This window comes from Chlorocebus sabaeus, chromosome 18, assembly GCF_047675955.1.
Source record: "Chlorocebus sabaeus isolate Y175 chromosome 18, mChlSab1.0.hap1, whole genome shotgun sequence".
Classification (NCBI taxonomy): Eukaryota; Metazoa; Chordata; class Mammalia; order Primates; family Cercopithecidae; genus Chlorocebus; species Chlorocebus sabaeus.
In genome coordinates, this window is record NC_132921.1 from 36,025,253 (window position 1) to 36,043,215 (window position 17,963).

Genomic DNA, 17,963 nt, shown 5'->3' on the forward strand with positions numbered 1-17,963 from the left:
GCCGGATCTCAGCTCACTGCAAGCTCCGCCTCCCGGGTTTTTACGCCATTCTCCTGCCTCAGCCTCCCGAGTAGCCGGGACTACAGGCGCCCGCCACCTCGCCCGGCTAGTCTTTTGTATTTTTTAGTAGAGACGGGGTTTCACCGTGTTAGCCAGGATGTTCTCGAACTCCTGACCTCGTGATCCGCCCGTCTCGGCCTCCCAAAGTGCTGGGATTACAGGCTTGAGCCACCGCGCCCGGCCTGTCCTTTTTCTAATTGAATTATTTTTCTTTTCCTGTTGCGTTTTGAGAGTTCTAAGTATATCCTGGATAGTAGTCCTTTGTCAGATATGTGTTTGCAAATGTTAATATTTTCTTTGCATCTGTTGATTGTCTTTTTATGCTTTTAAAGGAGTCTTTTGAGTAGCACAAGTTTTAGTTTGCGTGAAGTCTGATGTGTCATATTTCCTTTTATGGATCTTGCTTTTAGTTTCAAATCTAAGAACTCTGCCTAGTCTTAGATCCTGAAGATTTTCCTGCTTATTAAAAAAAAGTTTTGTAGTTTTATTTTTACATTAGACTCTGTGATCCATTTGGAGTTACTTTTGTATAAGGTATGAGACTTAAGTGGAAGTTCATTTTTCTGTCTATGGGTGTCCAGTTGATCCAGCACCATATATTGAAAGACTCTCTTTCTTCCACTGAGTTAATTTTACACTTTTATCAACAATTGTTTGGATGTATATGTATATGTATATGTCTATTTCCGGGTTCTGTATTCTGTTCGCGTCATCTGTGTGTCTACCTGCCCACTAATAACCACGCAGTCTGTCAGTCCTAGCTAAGTTGTAACATGGAATAGATTGATTCCTCTCCCTCTGTCCTTTTTAAAAATTGTTTTGGCTCTTCTATTATTATTTCTTTTGCCTTTTCATACACATTTTAGAGTAAGCTCATCTATATCTACAAAAATCTTGCTGGAATTTGGATACTAATTATATTAAACCTATATATCGGTTTGGGAAAAGTTGATATCTTTACTATGTTGAGTTTTCCAAATCTGTGAAGAATTTATTTATTTAGATTTTCTTTTCTCTCTCTTTTTTTTTTTGTTTTGAGACAGAGTTTCACTTTTGTTGCCCAAGCTGAATGGCACGATCTCGGCTCACTGCAACCTCTGCCTCCCAGGTTCAAGTGATTCTCCTACCTCAGCCTCCCGAGTAGCTGGGATTACAGGCATGTGCCACCATGCACGGCTAATTTTTGTGTGTGTCTTTGGTAGAAATGGGGTTTCTCCATGTTGGTCAGACTGGTCTGGAACTCCTGGCCTCAGTGATCCGCCCACCTCAGCCTCCCAAAGTGCTGGTGGGATTACAGGCGTGAGCCATCGTGCCCGGCTTTTAGATTTTCTTAGATTTTTTTAAAATTCAGTGTTTTGTAGTTTTCAGCATATAAGTCCTGTACATGTTTGTTACATTTTTACATATGTATTTTAATTTTCTTTGGAGTGTTATAAATGGTGATGTTTTTAACTTGTTTTCACATGTTGATTTTTAGTGTATAAAAATGGGATTGGTTTTTGTGTGTTAATGTTATATCCTGGGACCTTGCTGAACTCACAAGTTCTAGGAGTTGTTTTGTAAATTTGTTGAGATTTTCTGTGTAAACAATCATTCCATCTACAAATATAGTTTTATTTTTTTCTTTCAACTCTTATTCCTTTTATTTCCATTTCTTGTCTTATTCTGCTAGCTAGAACTTTTAGTACTATGTTGAATGAGTGGTGATAGTAGGCATCTTTGCCTCAGTTCCAGTTATTAGAGGGAAAGCAGTCTTTCACCCCTGAGCATAATATTGGCTTAATTTTTTTTTTTTTTTTGGTAGACCTGTTTATCAAATTGAGGAAGCTCTCCTCTGTTCTTGTTTTTGCGGGTTTTTAAATCATGAGCAGGTGTTGAATTTGTGAAATGCTTTTTTCACATTGATTGATTTGATAATATGATTTGTTTTTTGTAACTGTTAATATGATGTATTCTATAGATCTCAAAACAAATGCACAGATAAGACACAGCGAAAATGCTGAGCAGCAGTGGCATATAGTGAACCAGCCTTGCATACTGGAATAAACTCCACTTGGTCATGGTGCATAATGACCATGGTACTTAATTCTTTTTATATGTTGCTGAATTTTATTGGCTCATATTTTGTTAAGGATTTTAACATCTATATTCATGATGAATATTGATCTGTAGTGTAATTTTTTTTTTTTTTTTTTTTTTTTTGAGATAGTTTCACTCTTGTTGCCCAGGCTGGAGTGCGATGGCATGATCTCGGCTCACCACAACCTCTGCCTCCCAGGTTCAAGCAATTCTCCTGCCTCAGCCTCCCGAGTAGCTGGGAGTACAGGCATGTGCCACGGCTAATTTTGTATTTTTCTTAGGGATGGGGTTCTCCATGTTGGTCAGGCTGACCTCAAACTCCTGACCGCAGGTGATCCGCCAACCTCAGCCTCCCAAAGTGCTGGAATTATAGGCATGAGCCACTGTACCCAGCCTGTAGTTTAATTTTTGGTGTGTCTTTGTTTTGGTATCATGGTAATATTAGTTTCATAAAATGAATTTGGGAATGTTCTCTCATCTTCTGTTTTCTGGAAGAAATTATATTGAATTGTTGTTAGTTCTTCTTTATTTTTATTTTTTTATATTATTTAAGACAGAGTTTTGTTCTTATCACCTAGGCTGGAGTACAATGGTGTGACCTCGGCTCACCGCAGCCTCCGCCTCTAAGATTCAAGCAGTTCTGCCTCAGCCTCCTGAGCAGCTGGGATTGCAGGCGCCTGCCACCAGGCCCAGCTAATTTTTGTATTTTTAGTAGAGATGGAGTTTCACCATCTTGGCTAGGGTGGTCTCGAACTCCTGACCTCGTGATTCACCCGCCTCGGCCTCCCAAAGTGCTGGGATTACAGGTGTGAGCCACTGTGCCCAGCCTCTATTATGTGTTTTTTTTTAGATGAGGTCTTACTCTGTCACCCAGGCTGGGAACACTGGTATGATTATAGCTCACCGCAGCCTCAAACTCCTGGACCCAGGGTATCCTCCTGTCTCAGCCTCCTAAATAATCAAGACTACAGGTGAGCACCACCAAGCCGTGGTAATTAAAAACATTTTTTTGTTTGTTTGTTTTGGCAGAAGCTGGGTCTCACTTTGTTGCCCAGGCTGGTCTTGAACTCCTGGCCCAAGTGATCCTCCTACCGCAGCCTCCCAAATAGCTGGGATTACCAGGTTGGAGCTACTGTGCCTTGCCTATATTATCCTTTTTTTTTTTTTAAAAGATGGAGTCTTGCTTTGTCATCCAGGCTGGAGTGCATTGGCGTGATCTCGGCTTACTACAACCTCCACCTCCTGGGTTCAAGCGATTCTCCTGTCTCAGCCTCCAAGTAGCTGGGATTACAGGCTCCCACCACCACACCCAACTAATTTTTGTATTTTTTGTAGAGACTGTTTTACTGTGTTGGCCAGGCTGGTCACAAACTCCTGACCTCAAGTGATCCGCCTGCCTCAGCCTTCCAAAGTGCTGGGATTTCAGGCGTGAGCCACCATGCCCCCCCAATTTTTGTATTTTTTAGTAGAAGTGGTGTTGGACCATGTTGACCAGACTGATCTCAAACTTCTGACTTCAAGTGATCTGTCCACTTGGCCTCCCAAAGTGCATCCTTGCACCCTACTGCCAATTTATATGCCTTAATTGCTCAGCATTTTCATTCCGTCTTATTTATTTTTATATTTTTCTTGATGCTCTCAGGATGAGATCTGTGTTTTCTTAACTTCACAAATTTGATACTGTTATTTCATATAGTAAAGGTTTGTTTAGTTGACTACATCCCTCCCCACATTTGTTTTGTGTGAAAAACGAACATCATTCTGTGGTCTTAATACTCATTCTGGGCCCAGCATGGTTGGTGGCTTATGCACTTTGGGAGGCCAAGGCAGAAGCATCATTTGAGCCCAGGAGTTTGAGACCAGTGTGCAAAACATAATGAAATCTCATCTTCACTAAAAATAAAAAAATTAACAGGCATGGTGGTGTGTGCTTGTAGTCCCAGTCACACTGGAGGCTGAGGCAGGAAGATCACTTGAGCTCCGGACGTTGAGGCTGCAGTGAGCAGTGTTTGCACCACTGCACTCTGCTCATTCCTCGAGAGTACTCTGGTTCAGCAGTGGTGCGCTTTTTGCATTTCACTTTCATTGAATGTGTCAGGCCTGCTTTTGTCTTCAGGACTTCTGCATTTGCTATGGAATGCCTTGGAATGCTTTTCTTCGGATATCCATAGAGTGCTTTCCTCCTGCTTCAGTTACTTATTCAATTACTATTTCAGTGAGACCTTCCCCCTTTAAAATGGCAAATCCTCTATTTCTTCACTTTTTGTTTCCCTTACTCCTTTGTTTTTGTTCATTTTATTCATCATGACCTGCCATATTATATGTTTTATTTAATTCTTTATTAAGGTTTTGGTCTGTTAAACTCTCCAACTCATTAACCAGTCATTGGAGTTTTTTATATTTATAACTTGGAAACAATTGATACCTTTTCAGTGTTGAGTATTTTTAGTAACATGTGTGATGCAGTCTCTTTAATTTATTCAAAGCTTTTTTTTTTCTTTTTTTTTGAGATAGAGTCTCACTCTGTCACCCAGGCTGGAGAGCAGTGGTGCAATTTCGGCTAACTGCAACCTCCACCTCCCAGATAAAAGCGATTCTCCTGCCTCAACCTCCCAAGTAGCTGGGATTACAGGCACCCTCCCACCATGCCTGGCTAATATTTGTATTTTTAGTAGAGACGGGGTTTCACTGTGTTGTCCAGGCTGGTCTTGAACTTCTGACCTCAGGTGATCCACCTGCCTCAGCCTCCCAAAGAGATTACAGGCGTGAGCCAACGCACCTGGCCTCAAAGCTTCTTTTATTCTGTAGTTTAATGTACCTCTTGCAAAATTAAAAAATTTATTATTTTACATTTTATGTTTTTGTGTTACTTAGGTTTTTTTAATGGTCTTTTTCAGTCACTTGAAAATGTATTTGATATACGGAAAATTCAATGTTTTGCCTTGATATTACTGGGTTAAATTTTTCAGTGGATTCTCTTATATTTCTAATATAGAGAATCTTGTCATTTGTGAATAGTAAATGTTACTTTTAAAAAAATTTATATTGCCTTACTGGACATAGTGGCTCACGCCTGTGATCCCAGCACTTTGGGAAGCTGAGGTGGGTGAATCACTTGAGGCCAGGAGTTTAAGACCAACTTGGCAAACCCTGTCTCTACTAAAAATACAAAATTTACTCAGGTGTGGTGGTCTGTGCCTGTAATCCCAACTATTTGGGAGGCTGAGGCACAAGAATCCCAGAGGCAGAGGTTGCAGTGAGCCAAGATGGTGCCACTGCAACTCCAGCCTGGGTGAGAGTGAGATTCTCTCTCAAAAAAAAAAAAAAAAATTACATTGCCTTGGTATATTAGCTCACACCTATAATTCCAGCACTTCGGGAGGTCAAGGTGGAAGGATCACTTGGACCTAGAAGTTTAAGACCAGCCTGCACAACATAGGGAGACTCCTGGGCTGGCCTCCCAGCTACTGTGGAGGCTGAGGTGGGAGAATCACTTGAGCCTGGGAGGTTGAGGCTGCAGAGAGCCAAGGTTGTGTCGCTACACTCCAGCTTGGGCAATAAAGTGAGATCCTGTCTCAAAAAAAACCCCTCAAATTATATTGCCTTGTATTATCTAGAATTTTTGGAATACTGTCAAATGACAGAACATAGTATACATTTTAGAAGTCTTAGCTTTGTGATTTAGTGTTTCATTTTTGGCATATTAGCTCTTGCTTTCTGACAGATACCAGTTATTGTGATAACAGAATTTCCTTCTATTCTTGTTTATTGAGAGAGTTCATCAGGAATGAATAGAATTTTATCAAATGCTCTTCTAGCATTTAGCCCATTAATCATATGGCTTTTCTACTCAAACCAAAAATCTTTTTGCATTGTCTCTGTCAGTTTTCAGAATAATGATGAATTTTTCCCTTAACATCCTTTAAAGGAGATTGGTGATTTTTTAAAGTATTATTATGAATAAAATGAAACATTACTATATTTAATCGGTTTGAATCCAGTGCAGTTGTTACTCTTTTTGGTGCTCAAATTTTCTCATCTTAGGCTACTAGGAACCCATTCTGGATGCTTTCTTTGCCCTTCTGACAAGTCCCCTGTGGTCTTTGATAGCTTCTCTGCTTTCTGGTGTGATAAAATGTTCTAGGCTCATCTTGTGCATTTTCTTCCCCAGACCTGCAATCACCGATTTCCCCAAGGAGTCTGGGTTCCTTTTATGGAAAATAGTATTTATACCATAATCATTTTTTTACCTTACCTTTAAACAGACTAACAGTTTTTGTTTAATGAAATCCAGAGTACTTTTAGATTTATAGAAAACTTAGGAAGATAGTAGAGTCCCCACGTGCCCCACACCCAGTTTCCCCTGTTCAAGCAAACTTTTAAGTTATCGGAACATTCTTAAATTTACAATGATAGAAAATTCTTCGTGTCCCCAGTACACAGCTTCAGAAGTTATCAACTCCAATCTTTTGTTGTATATGTCCCCACCTACTTCCCCCAAATTATTTGAAAGGAAACTCCATATATTGTATAATTTTATACATAAATATTCAATCTTGTGACTGTAAGGATAGAAATCATCTTAACCAAGTAATTTACTTAATTTATATTAAACCATTCTTATATTGGTAGATTAAACTGTATTGGGTGCATTGAGGACTTTTGTGCCTACACTCGCAGGAAATATTGATGTGTTAATATTGGTTTATAAATTGTGTTACACAAAGACTTCTTCTGGTCCATGTTGAGAAATGAGAAAGAATGGATGGTATACTAGGCCCACTGTTTAATAGGTTTTTGCCTAAAAGTTTGGTTGGATAGGGTGGTCTTCTGCTGAAGTTTGAAAACCAATAATTTGCATGTTTTTTGAATTTTGTGTTTTGTGTTCAGCATTTTTTTATATTTGTCTTCTAACATGTATATATTTGACTCCCTGGCTTTTATTCTCTTGAACAGTTTAAGGAACAGAATTCTGTCCTTTCCTTGAAAGCTTTGTGGAATTTATTCATGAAGCTGTCTTGTTTGGGTAGATGTGTTTGGATGTGGAGGGAGGGCAAGACAATATACCTCTCCTTGAATCAGATGGAGTAATTTATATTTTTCTAGGAAACTACTTTTGTCTGTATTTAAATTGTTAGAATATATACTTGCATGTGCTATTTTCTTGGTTTAAAGAAATTTGCTTAGTTTTTTGGTCTTTTGTTTTTTTTTTTTTTCATTTATAAGACCATACATTTGTTTACTTTCCCTTTTGTGCGTCTGACTTCACTGCATTTTGTTTTCTAATTAATTTTTGTTTTTGTTTTTGTTTTTGTTTTTACCCTGTAACTCTTCCCCAGCCCTTTTGGTTTATTTTATTGTTACTTTTTTGCTTTCTTAATTGACTACTTTATTTTAAATCTTTGTTGTATAATAATAGGAACATTTAGGGAGATGTTTTCCCTGAATTTGGAATGTAGCATTTTCTTTATTTCTTTTAATAGTTGATTTTCAATATGATTTCTTTAGCCTAGGTGTTATTGTAATCATTGTCTTGTAAGGGAGAAATCCATTAGTCTCTCAAATAAAAGTGGATTTAATTATAGGCATTACATGATTTCACCAGGAATACAGGACCAGGAACTGGGGCCTGCAGTGACCTTTGAAAAGAGTAAGTAGTTAGGAACTGAGGTGTCTTTCTGGCTTGCCACATAGTTCCTCTTATGTATGGCATTAGCTTGGTCACTCTTTTTTGAGGGATTATGTTGATCTGGTAGTTTTTCTTTATTCTTACTTATAAATGAAGACGTAGATGATGATGATTATTTTTTGAGATGGAGTCTTGCTCTGTCACCCAGTCTGGAGTACAGTAGTGTGATCTCCGCTCACTGCAACCTCCACCTCCCAGGTTCAAGCATTTCTCCTGCCTCAGCCTCTCTAGTAGCTGGGACTACAGGTGCGAGCCACCACACCCGGCTAATTTTTGTGTTTTTAGTAGAGACGGGGTTTTGCCATGTTGGCCAGGCTGTTCTTGAACTCCTGACCTCAGATGATCCACCCCATTCGGCCTCCCAAAGTGCTGGGATTACAGGTGTGAGCCACTGTGTCCGGCCTGAGGTAGATTATTTTAATATTGTAACTGGAGTAGGCAGTATTAATAATACAGTTTGTCAGTTGCCCTCAGCAGCTTCTCATCTCCTCCTATATTACATACATCATAGCAGATGGGGAATCTGCAGAGCTTATATTGACCTTTACCATGATTTCTAACCTTATTAGCACTTCCCCAAATTCTAGGCTGTTTTTGCAGTTTCTATCTCATGTTTTAGAATTGAAGAGCAATCTCAGGGAAATATTTTTATTCACTGGTGATTACATGTAACTATCATGTATACCTGTTTGATGAGGTTCTTTGTTTTTTTTTTTTTCCGAGATGGAGTTCCCCTCTTGCTGCCTAGGCTGGAGTGCAATGGCATGGTCTCGACTCACTGCAACCTCCACCTCCCGGTTTCAAGCGATTCTTCTGCCTCATCCTCTTGGGTAGCTGGGATTACAGGCACCTGCCACCACGCCTGGCTAATTTTTTTGTATTTTTAGTAGAGATGGGGTTTCACCATGTTGGTCAGGCTGGTCTCAAACTCCTGACCTCAAGTGATCCACCCACTTTGACCTCCCAAAGTGCTGAGATTACAGGTGTGAGCCACTGTGCCCAGCTTAATGAGTATTTTCTACCTAATGAGGTAGCACCTTCAGCTTGTGTGTAGTGTTTCAATTACATAATATCCCAGTTTTAAAATTTTTAATAATTTTGTGTTTATTTTCATTTGATAAAGGAACAAGGTTGATATAAAACTCTGGTCTTAATTTATGTTAGTTTTTGTTTGGAATTTAGATTATGTATCTTTTTACACAATTCATTATGCCAACACATTTCTCTGTAGGGAAATTCCTCTGTAGAACACATAGCAGTTTTAACTGAAGTGGGCTGACTCGGGAGCCTTTGAGAGGCAGCACAGTGGAGTGGAAAAACCACTTGGAAAAAATTAGACTAAAGATACTGACATCAGAGGTTGATGGAGAAAAACAACTGAAATCTGTTCTTAGTAGTGTCAGCAGGCTAACCTTAACCCCCATGAGGGCTCTGGCAACCCTCTCTACTCACCACACCCACTTACTGGAGGAAGGGCCCGAAACTTGGTGGAAGACTTAGTTAAGAAAAAATAGGTATTACTTCTAGAGGAAGTGGGATCCGGTAAGGTTTGCCAAACAACATATTCATAGAATTTTACTTGGTAAGCTGCTTTGAGATTATTTTATCAGTAAGTGCTAAATAAAGGAGAGGGATTTTTGTTTTTTGTTTTTTGTTTTTTGAGATGGGGTCTCATTCTGTCGTTTAGGATGGAGTGCAGTGGCTCCATCTCGGCTCACTGCAACCTCCACCTCCCTGGTCTGAGAAATTCTCCTGCCTCAGCCTCCCGAGTAGGAGGGACTACAGGCATATACCACCACGCCCGGCTAATTTTTGTATTTTTAGTAGAGACGGGGTTTCACCATCTTGGCCAGGTTGGTCTTGAACTCCTGACCTCAAATGATCCACCCACCTTGCCTCCCAGAGTGCTGAGATTATAGGTGTGAGTCACCATGCCTGGCCAAGGAGAGAGATTTTTTTTGGATGCTGGTTATTTTAAAATAGAAATTGATGACCAGAGGGAGAAAATGACTTTCCCAGGGTCCAAAGTCTTGGTACTTGGGCTTGAACAACAACTGCTGATTGCTAGCTTGAAGTTTTTCACAGGGCCCTGTTGACTTCATTACCTTTGGCTGTGTCTCCAGCAGTACTTTATCTTTGCAGCATTTTGTAATGCAAAGACTGTCCCATCTGCTGTTCAGAATTCTGTGATTCCACATTCATAGTCTAAGCCCTTATCTCTTACTTTTTGTCTGTTTACAACAGTCGATAGAGCCAGTTGCATTAACATCCTTTGTCAAATAATGTTATCACTGGAAATATGAGATATGAGACCTCCTAGAAATTCCTTGTGAGAGTCAAGCTTAGGTAGGGTGACTTTGTGCTTTGTTTTGTCATTTCTGTAAAACATTCTTAAAATGAAGAGTATCTGACAGTAAGTATAAGGAGTGAAGCAAAGTAATGAATTCTGAATTAGAAAAAATCATAGTTATATTGTATCTGTGTGATTTCCTTTTTTAGTGTTAGTGTTCCACAATCAGTTGAAGTATTTACTAAGATTGAGGGAAAGATGCATTGTATTACTTGCTTGGGTAAACCCTTCCCAAGAAGCTGTTGTCTTCCATTTAATGCATGAGATGTTGAGTAAGCTGTGACTGGTTTGTTATGAGATAGGCCAAAAGTTTTCTTGTTTTCCTTCTTTGTTGTCTGCACTGGAGAGGTAAGTTGAATAAAATCTTCATCTTGCATGTGGAGGAAATAAAGCAAATTGAAATACAGTGACCATGGCATTGTGGTGTGTGTTGCTATTTAGAGTATGATTTAGAGCTGCACTGTCCAGTGTTTGGTAGCTAGTGGCCACATGTGGCTCTTAAGCACTCGAAGTGTGGTTAGTCCAAATTGAGATGTATTGTCAGTGTAAAATATACACCAGATATTGAAGACTTAGTATGAAAAAATATCCCACTGACACTTTAAAAAATGATTATTTTTAAATTACAAAAATTGATCGCATGTTGAGATGAAAAGATAGTTTTGATACATTGGGTTAACTATGTTAATGTAAATTATCATTATTATTTTTGAGACAGTCTTAATGTTGCCCAGGCTGGAGTATGGTGGCGTGATCACAGTTCACTGTAGCCTTGAATTCCTGGGTTTAAGTGATCCTCTCACCTCAGTCTCCTGAGTGGCTCGGACCACAGCACACTGACCACCACGACTGGCTAATTTTTAAATTTTTGTAGAGACAGTATGTTACTATGTTGTCCAGTGTGATCTCGAACTCCTGGGCTCAAGTGATTCTCTTGTGTTGTCCTCCAAAGGCACTGGGATTTATAGGTGTGAACCACTGTTCTGGGCTCAGTTTTTTTAATGTGACTACTAGAAGGTTTAATGTGTGTCTTCTATTAATTTGTGTTGGACAGCACTGAATTAGAGTATAAAATGGCCTGCCAGGATTACAATTTAATATCCTCTCACTTGTACAATATGAAATATGGAGACATATATAGTACACAAAGTACAGTTATGACAGTGTATATGGATTACTTTGGTATATTTAAATCTGTTTGCATTTTAGTAAACTAGCAAGTATTTATACCAACAAGTATTTAAAAACTATATAGAGTTTTAAACAATTGCTTCTGGGCCATCCCTGAGACTTAAAAGTACAGAGAAACTGCCCCACATTTCCACTATACTGATGAGACAAGCAGGTTGAAAAGGAATCCTAAGTGACTGTGGAGTGTGTAGCACGGGCTGGGTTGGAGGAGTGATGAGGGTGGGATGGGACACCAAACCACAGGTAGGTCTCCTGGGTACGTTTCTGACAGGGCTTTGGTCAGCTCCAGGTGTTCTTCCTCTTTCTTGCTAGATGGTGCATGTGTGGTATCTGACCCAAGTGTGATTTGCCTCTGAGTTCAGAATTGACTGGAAATCACTAAGTAGGTGGATTCCTGAGGCTGCAAGGGGTTAAAAATATTAAGTTTTGTTGAAAAAATAGAAGGTGTGATGTGAAGCTGAAACTGCTTATAACCTTTGTTTTACACCCAAGCACAAGCCAGTAGAGTAGCGTGGAGGAAATGTTGCCCTTTAAGATTGATGACTGCTCATTTCCTTGCTCTTCAAAGGTCTTTTTGTCATTTGGATACCCAGCTGGGAATTTCAATCGTTTTAGAAGTTTGACTGACTGCTAAATAAGATGTATGTGATTTTTAGCTTTAATATTTTTAAAAATATCTTTATGATGTTGTTTGTTCCTTAATGTTTGAGTTGGGGTAAAAAATTCATTGCATTTTGGATCAGAGTTCTGACTTGATTTTTATAGACTTACTACTCAGCATCAAAAGTTATACATCTAACATTGTGATTTTTCATTGGTGATAATTCTGTAACAAACATTACACATTACATTGCATATTGAGAGGGATTGGTTTTGAAAATGAGTATATTCATTGGTGATAGATTTTATAGTCATAAAGCAAATATCTGTTTACATTAGAGCATAATCAGATAATGAAGTGGTTAGTAGAAAACAATAGACTATAGATTACAAAATTAAGATCTCATACAACAAAATATAATTAACACCGTAACTTGAATGTAATTTTTACGGGATTATCTTATGAATGGTAATGATTCTAAGTGGTATGTGAAATGCTGTTACTAGCACATGCCAGTTGATAGAATGCTGGAAAAATCACATTTTACATTATATTTTAGATAGGATTTTTGTATGCTTGAGGGTGACTTGGCTTATGTTTTTTTTCTTTCCTTTTAGAATATGGTTTCTAGTTTTAGGGTTTCTGAACTACAAGTATTACTAGGCTTTGCTGGACGGAATAAAAGTGGACGCAAGCATGACCTCCTGATGAGGGCGCTGCATTTATTGAAGAGCGGCTGCAGCCCTGCGGTTCAGATTAAAATCCGAGAATTGTATAGACGCCGATATCCACGAACTCTTGAAGGACTTTCTGATTTATCCACAATCAAATCATCGGTTTTCAGTTTGGATGGTAGCTCATCACCTGTAGAACCTGACTTGGCCGTGGCTGGAATCCACTCTTTGCCTTCCACTTCAGTTACACCTCACTCACCATCCTCTCCTGTTGGTTCTGTGCTGCTTCAAGATACTAAGCCCACATTTGAGATGCAGCAGCCATCTCCCCCAATTCCTCCTGTCCATCCTGATGTGCAGTTAAAAAATCTGCCCTTTTATGATGTCCTTGATGTTCTCATCAAGCCCACAAGTTTAGGTAAGTGTTAGAGAATTCAGTTTCTTCTGAACAAGAGAGTAAATGAAATGAGAGACCTTTAACTATTGATTAATGATGTACTGTTAATATAATAAAATTGAGACATCAATGCCCAATGTTTGAATATACAGATAAAAATTCTGCAACCATGACTGAAATCTAACAGAAAATTTATTTCATATCATTTGAGCTTTCTTCTTTTCCAATTCTTTTATTGTGGTAAAATACACATAATATAAAATCTATCATCTTCATCATTTTAAAGTGTACAGTTGAGTGGTGTTAAATATGTTGGTAATGTTGTGCAGCCATCACTGCCATCCATCTCCAGATCTCTTTTCATCTTCTGAAACTGAAACTCTGTACCCATTAAACAATAGCTTTCCTTTCCTCTCCTCCCACTAGCCCCTGGCAGTTACTATTCTGCTCCCACTGTCTGTGATTTTGACTATTCCAAGTACCTCATATCATTGGAATCATACAGTATTTCTCTTGTGACTGGCTTATTTCACTAAACTTAATATCCTCAAGGTTCTAACATGCTGTAGTTTATGTTAGAATTTTCTGCCCTTTAAAGGCTAAATAATACGATAGTATACATTTTTAAAGAAAAATAGTAATCTTTTACTCACTTCACCCCTCAGTCTCACTTTCAAGAGGCAACAACCTTAATTATTTTAGCCATTTCTTCTGGTTTTACTTCTGTATTTCTGTGTTATAGGATACCACATTTTGCTTATCCATTGATGGACACTTGGGTTGCTTCCACGTCTTAGCTATTGTGAATAATTCTGTGGACATGAGTATACAAGTATCTCTTTGAGACCCTGCTTTTCAGTTCTTCTGGCTGTATACCCACAAGTGGAATTGCTGGATCACATGGTCATTCTGTTTTTAGTATTTTGAGGTATCACTGTACTGTTTTCCATGGCAGCTGCAGCATTTTACATTCCCTTCAACAGTGCACAAGGGTTCCAATTTCTCCACATCCTTAACAACACTTTTATTTTCCTTTTTTTTTTTTTTTTTTAAATAGTGGCCATTCTATTGAGTGTCAGATGGTATCTTATTGTAGCTATGATTTGCATTTCTGTAATGATGGTGATGTTGTACATTTTCATGTGCTTTTTGGCCATTTATGTATCTTTCAAGAAATGTATAGCCAAGTCTCTGGCCCATTTTTGAATTGGTTTGTTTTATTGTTGTTGAGTTTTAGGAGTTCTTTATATATTATGGATATAATCCCTTATCAGATATATGAATTTGCAAATATTTTCTCCCATTCTGTGGCTTGCTGTTTTTACTCTGTTGATAGTGTCTTTTGATGTACAACTTAAAATTTTTTCATGATATTCCCATTTGTTTATTTTTTATTGTTGTTTCCAATGCCTTTGGTGTCATATCCAAGAAATCATTGCTAAACTTCATGCTGTGAAGGTTTTGCCCTGTGTTTTCCTCTAAGAGTTTTATAGTTTTAGGTCTTACATTTAAGCCTGATCTCTTTTGAGTTAATTTTTGTATATAGTATTAGGTGAGTGTCCAGCTTTGTTCTTTTGTTTGTGGATATCCAATTTTTCCCCACCATTTGTTGAAAAACCTGTCCTTTCCCTCACTTGTCAAAAAGTATTTGTGTATGTGAGGTTTTATTTCCAGGTTAGCTGTTCCAAGGTCCCCAACCCTCAGGCCATGGACTGGCACCAGTCCACAGCCTGTTAGAAACCAGGTCGCACAGCAGGAGGTGAACAGCAGGAGAACGAGCATTACAGCCTGGGCTCCACCTCCTGTCAGATCAGCTGCGGCATTAGATTCTCATAGGTTCAGGAACCCTATCGTGAACTGTTTGTGTAAGGGATCTAAATTGCATGCTCCTTATGAGAATCTAATGCCTTATGATCTGAGGTGAAACAGTTTCATCCAGAAACCATTTCCCTGGTCTGTAGGAAAACTATCTGCCATGAAACTGGTCCTGGTGCCAAAAAGGTTTTAGACTGTTGATATATTCCACTGGTCTAGATGTCTGTCTGTATGCCAGTACCACAGTTTTGATTACAGTAGCTATGTAATATGTCTTGGAATCAGGAAGAGTGAGTTCTCCAGCTTTAATTATTTTGTAAGATTGTTTTGGTTGTTTGGGACCCTGGAGATTCCACATGAATTTTAGAATGAGTTTTTCTATTTCTGAGGAATTGCAGTGAATCTGTAAATTGGTTTGGGTGATATTGATATCTTAGCAATATTAAGTCTTTCTTTTCCCACACAGACTGATGGGGAAAAAAAAGTTAAGTCTTCCATTACGTGAAAATGAGCTGTGTTTCTATTTATTTATGTGTTCTTTAATATCTTTCAGCAATGTTTTGTAGTTTTTATTGTACAGGTTTTCATTTTCTTGGTTAATTTTGAAATATTTTTCTTTTTGATGCTATTGTAAAAACTGCATAATTTCCTTTTCATCGTATTTATTATTAGTTTATAAAAATGCAATTGATTTTTGCATGTTGACTTTGTATTTTGCTACTTTACTGAATTCATTTATTCTAACATGTTTTTTGTGTGGAATCTTTAAGGTTTACTGTGTTTAAGAGCCTACCATCTGTGAACAGGAATAATTTCACTTCTTTCTTTTCTGTTTGCATGCCTTTTATTTCCTTTTCTTTCTTAGTTGCTCTGGCTGGAACTTACCTCAAGCATTCTTATGGTGTAGAACTCAGGTTGCTTCTCTGTGAATGGGAATAGACACGTCTTATTTATTGATCCTGATTTTGTGTTTTGATACTTTTCATATTTTTATAAGGGGATTTATTTTCCATTTAATGTAGCTTTTAAACTGATTTTCTAAGAAATAAACCTTTTATATTTAATTTTATTTCTAAAGTGGCACAGGGAGTTTGACATGTGTTTTTTTAGCTTTTATTTAATGCCCATCAGTTGCTTACAATGTGACTAATAAATTTTTGCTTTGCTGTGTTATAATTCTTACTGCCTAATGAAATTATTTACAGATATATTTGGATTTCTTTATGAAATAAATGGGGAAGTAATATTTCATAGTCGATCTGGAAGATTACTTTCTTTTCTTTCTTGGGAAAACCCTTTTTATTTTCAGTCATGTGAAAACTCTTAAACGTATCAGTGTGCTTTTTCCCTTTCTTACAGGATTGTACTGCAGTCTGTCTTGGTTAAGTCAGAAGGCCGTGAGGGGTAGAGCTAGTAAATGGGTTAGTATGGCCTGACTAGGGGCAGGCAAGGTGGCTATTTTTTTTTTTTTTTTTTTCAGTTTTTTGCTTTTTGCTTTATTTGTGTTTTAGCAAAACTGGTGATCCAAGCAAGTGGAGTATTGCATTTTATCTCTTTATTACATTCACTTTGAAATAAGGATTGAGTGTTTGTTCACATTTTATTATTTGTACAAAGTCTTGTGAGTAGAATTATTGGATCAAGTAATAAGAACATTTTAGACTCTTGAAAACATATTGCCAAATTATTTTAGTGCCAGTTTAAATTCCACAAGCAAAGTGAGATAATGCCTGTCATATCTCGTTACTTTTTGCCTTTATTGGGTGCTATTAAAAACAGATCTTTGTGATTTTTAGATGAAAACTTGTATCTTGCTTAAATTTTTATTTATTTTTTATTTTTATTTATTTTTTATTTTTTTATTTTTTTATTTTTTTGAGACAGAGTCTCGCTGTGTCGCCCCGGCTGGAGTGCAGTGGCCGGATCTCAGCTCACTGCAAACTCCGCCTCCCGGGTTTATGCCATTCTCCTGCCTCAACCTCCCTAGTAGTTGGGACTACAGGTGCCCGCCACCTCGCCTGGCTAGTTTTTTTTTTTTTTTTGTATTTTTTAGTAGAGACGGGGTTTCACGGTGTTAACCAGGATAGTCTCGATCTCCTGACCTCGTGATCCACCCGTCTCGGCCTCCCAAAGTGCTGGGATTACAGGCTTGAGCCACCGAGCCTGGCCTTTATTTATTTTTATTTTTTTTATTTTATTTTTTTTTTTGAGACAAAGTCTTGTTCTGTCACCCAGGCTGAAGGGCATTGGCGCTGTCTCAGCTCACTGCAGCCTCCACTTCCCAGGTTCAAGCAGTTCTCCTGATCAGCCTCCTGAGTAGCTGAGGCTGCAGGCATGTGCCACCACACCCAGTTAATTTTGTATTTTTAGTAGAGATGGGGTTTCACCATGTTGGCCAGACTGGTCTCGAACTCTTGACCTCAGGTGATCCACCCGCCTTGGCCTCCCAAGGTGCTGGGTTTACAGGCATGATCCACCATACCTGGCCAACAAGAACAAGTATTTTAAATGCTTATTACCCAGTTGTCTGTCTTTTATGATTTTACTTTCATCTTTAGCCTTGTTTTTAAAGAGTTGATTTATCTAGTTAAAATATTTCCTTAATTTGTTTTGTAATTCCTCCTTTATCATGGTATTTGGACAGTATCATGCACAATATTGTGGCTCATTTATATGTTCTGCCCCAGCAGTTATTGTAAATTTATTACTTAAAAAAATTTGTTTTCCTTATTTATGTTGAAGGACTAGCAAATTTATTACTTTCTATTATTCTGAGAAAGATTCAGACTAGTGATATGCTTAAGTAGCCCTACTTCATGAGGCCCCTCAGGAATATGGCTAAGCACAGGACAGAGAGGATAAGAGGGTCTGTAGGGTAGTGGTTACAGTGGAATGTGTTTTAGAGACATGGACAGAAGACTGGGGACTAAGTGAAGATGCTTGCAGTAGGCTTTTGCTCCGTGGTACTCCAAGAGGGAGACACGGGAGAGGCCTTGTCCTTTTCTCTTTCCTTGCCTTCCTACTTCATTCACAAATAGAAATAGAAATTTTCTTACTTTGCTCTGTTCATCACAGAGTTTCTCTTTTATTAACCTCAGTAAAATTAA

At 38.3% G+C, this 17,963-nt stretch overlaps 1 protein-coding gene across 11 annotated transcripts in view; it reads left to right on the forward strand.

Moving 5' to 3' along the window:
• Positions 1–17,963, forward strand: part of PIAS2 (protein inhibitor of activated STAT 2) — a 115,564-nt gene that overhangs the window by 14,580 nt on the left and 83,021 nt on the right. For 8 of the 11 annotated variants that reach the window (XM_073006338.1, XM_007974115.3, XM_073006333.1 and 5 more), the window contains one exon: positions 12,588–13,062. In XM_073006338.1, the coding sequence (XP_072862439.1) occupies positions 12,591–13,062 (472 nt within the window). In that variant the 5' untranslated portion in view covers positions 12,588–12,590. Of the gene's footprint in view, positions 1–3,238; positions 3,262–11,937; positions 12,011–12,587; positions 13,063–17,963 lie in introns of those variants that run through there. The other 3 variants (XM_073006334.1, XM_073006336.1, XM_073006335.1) reach the window with 2 other exon arrangements.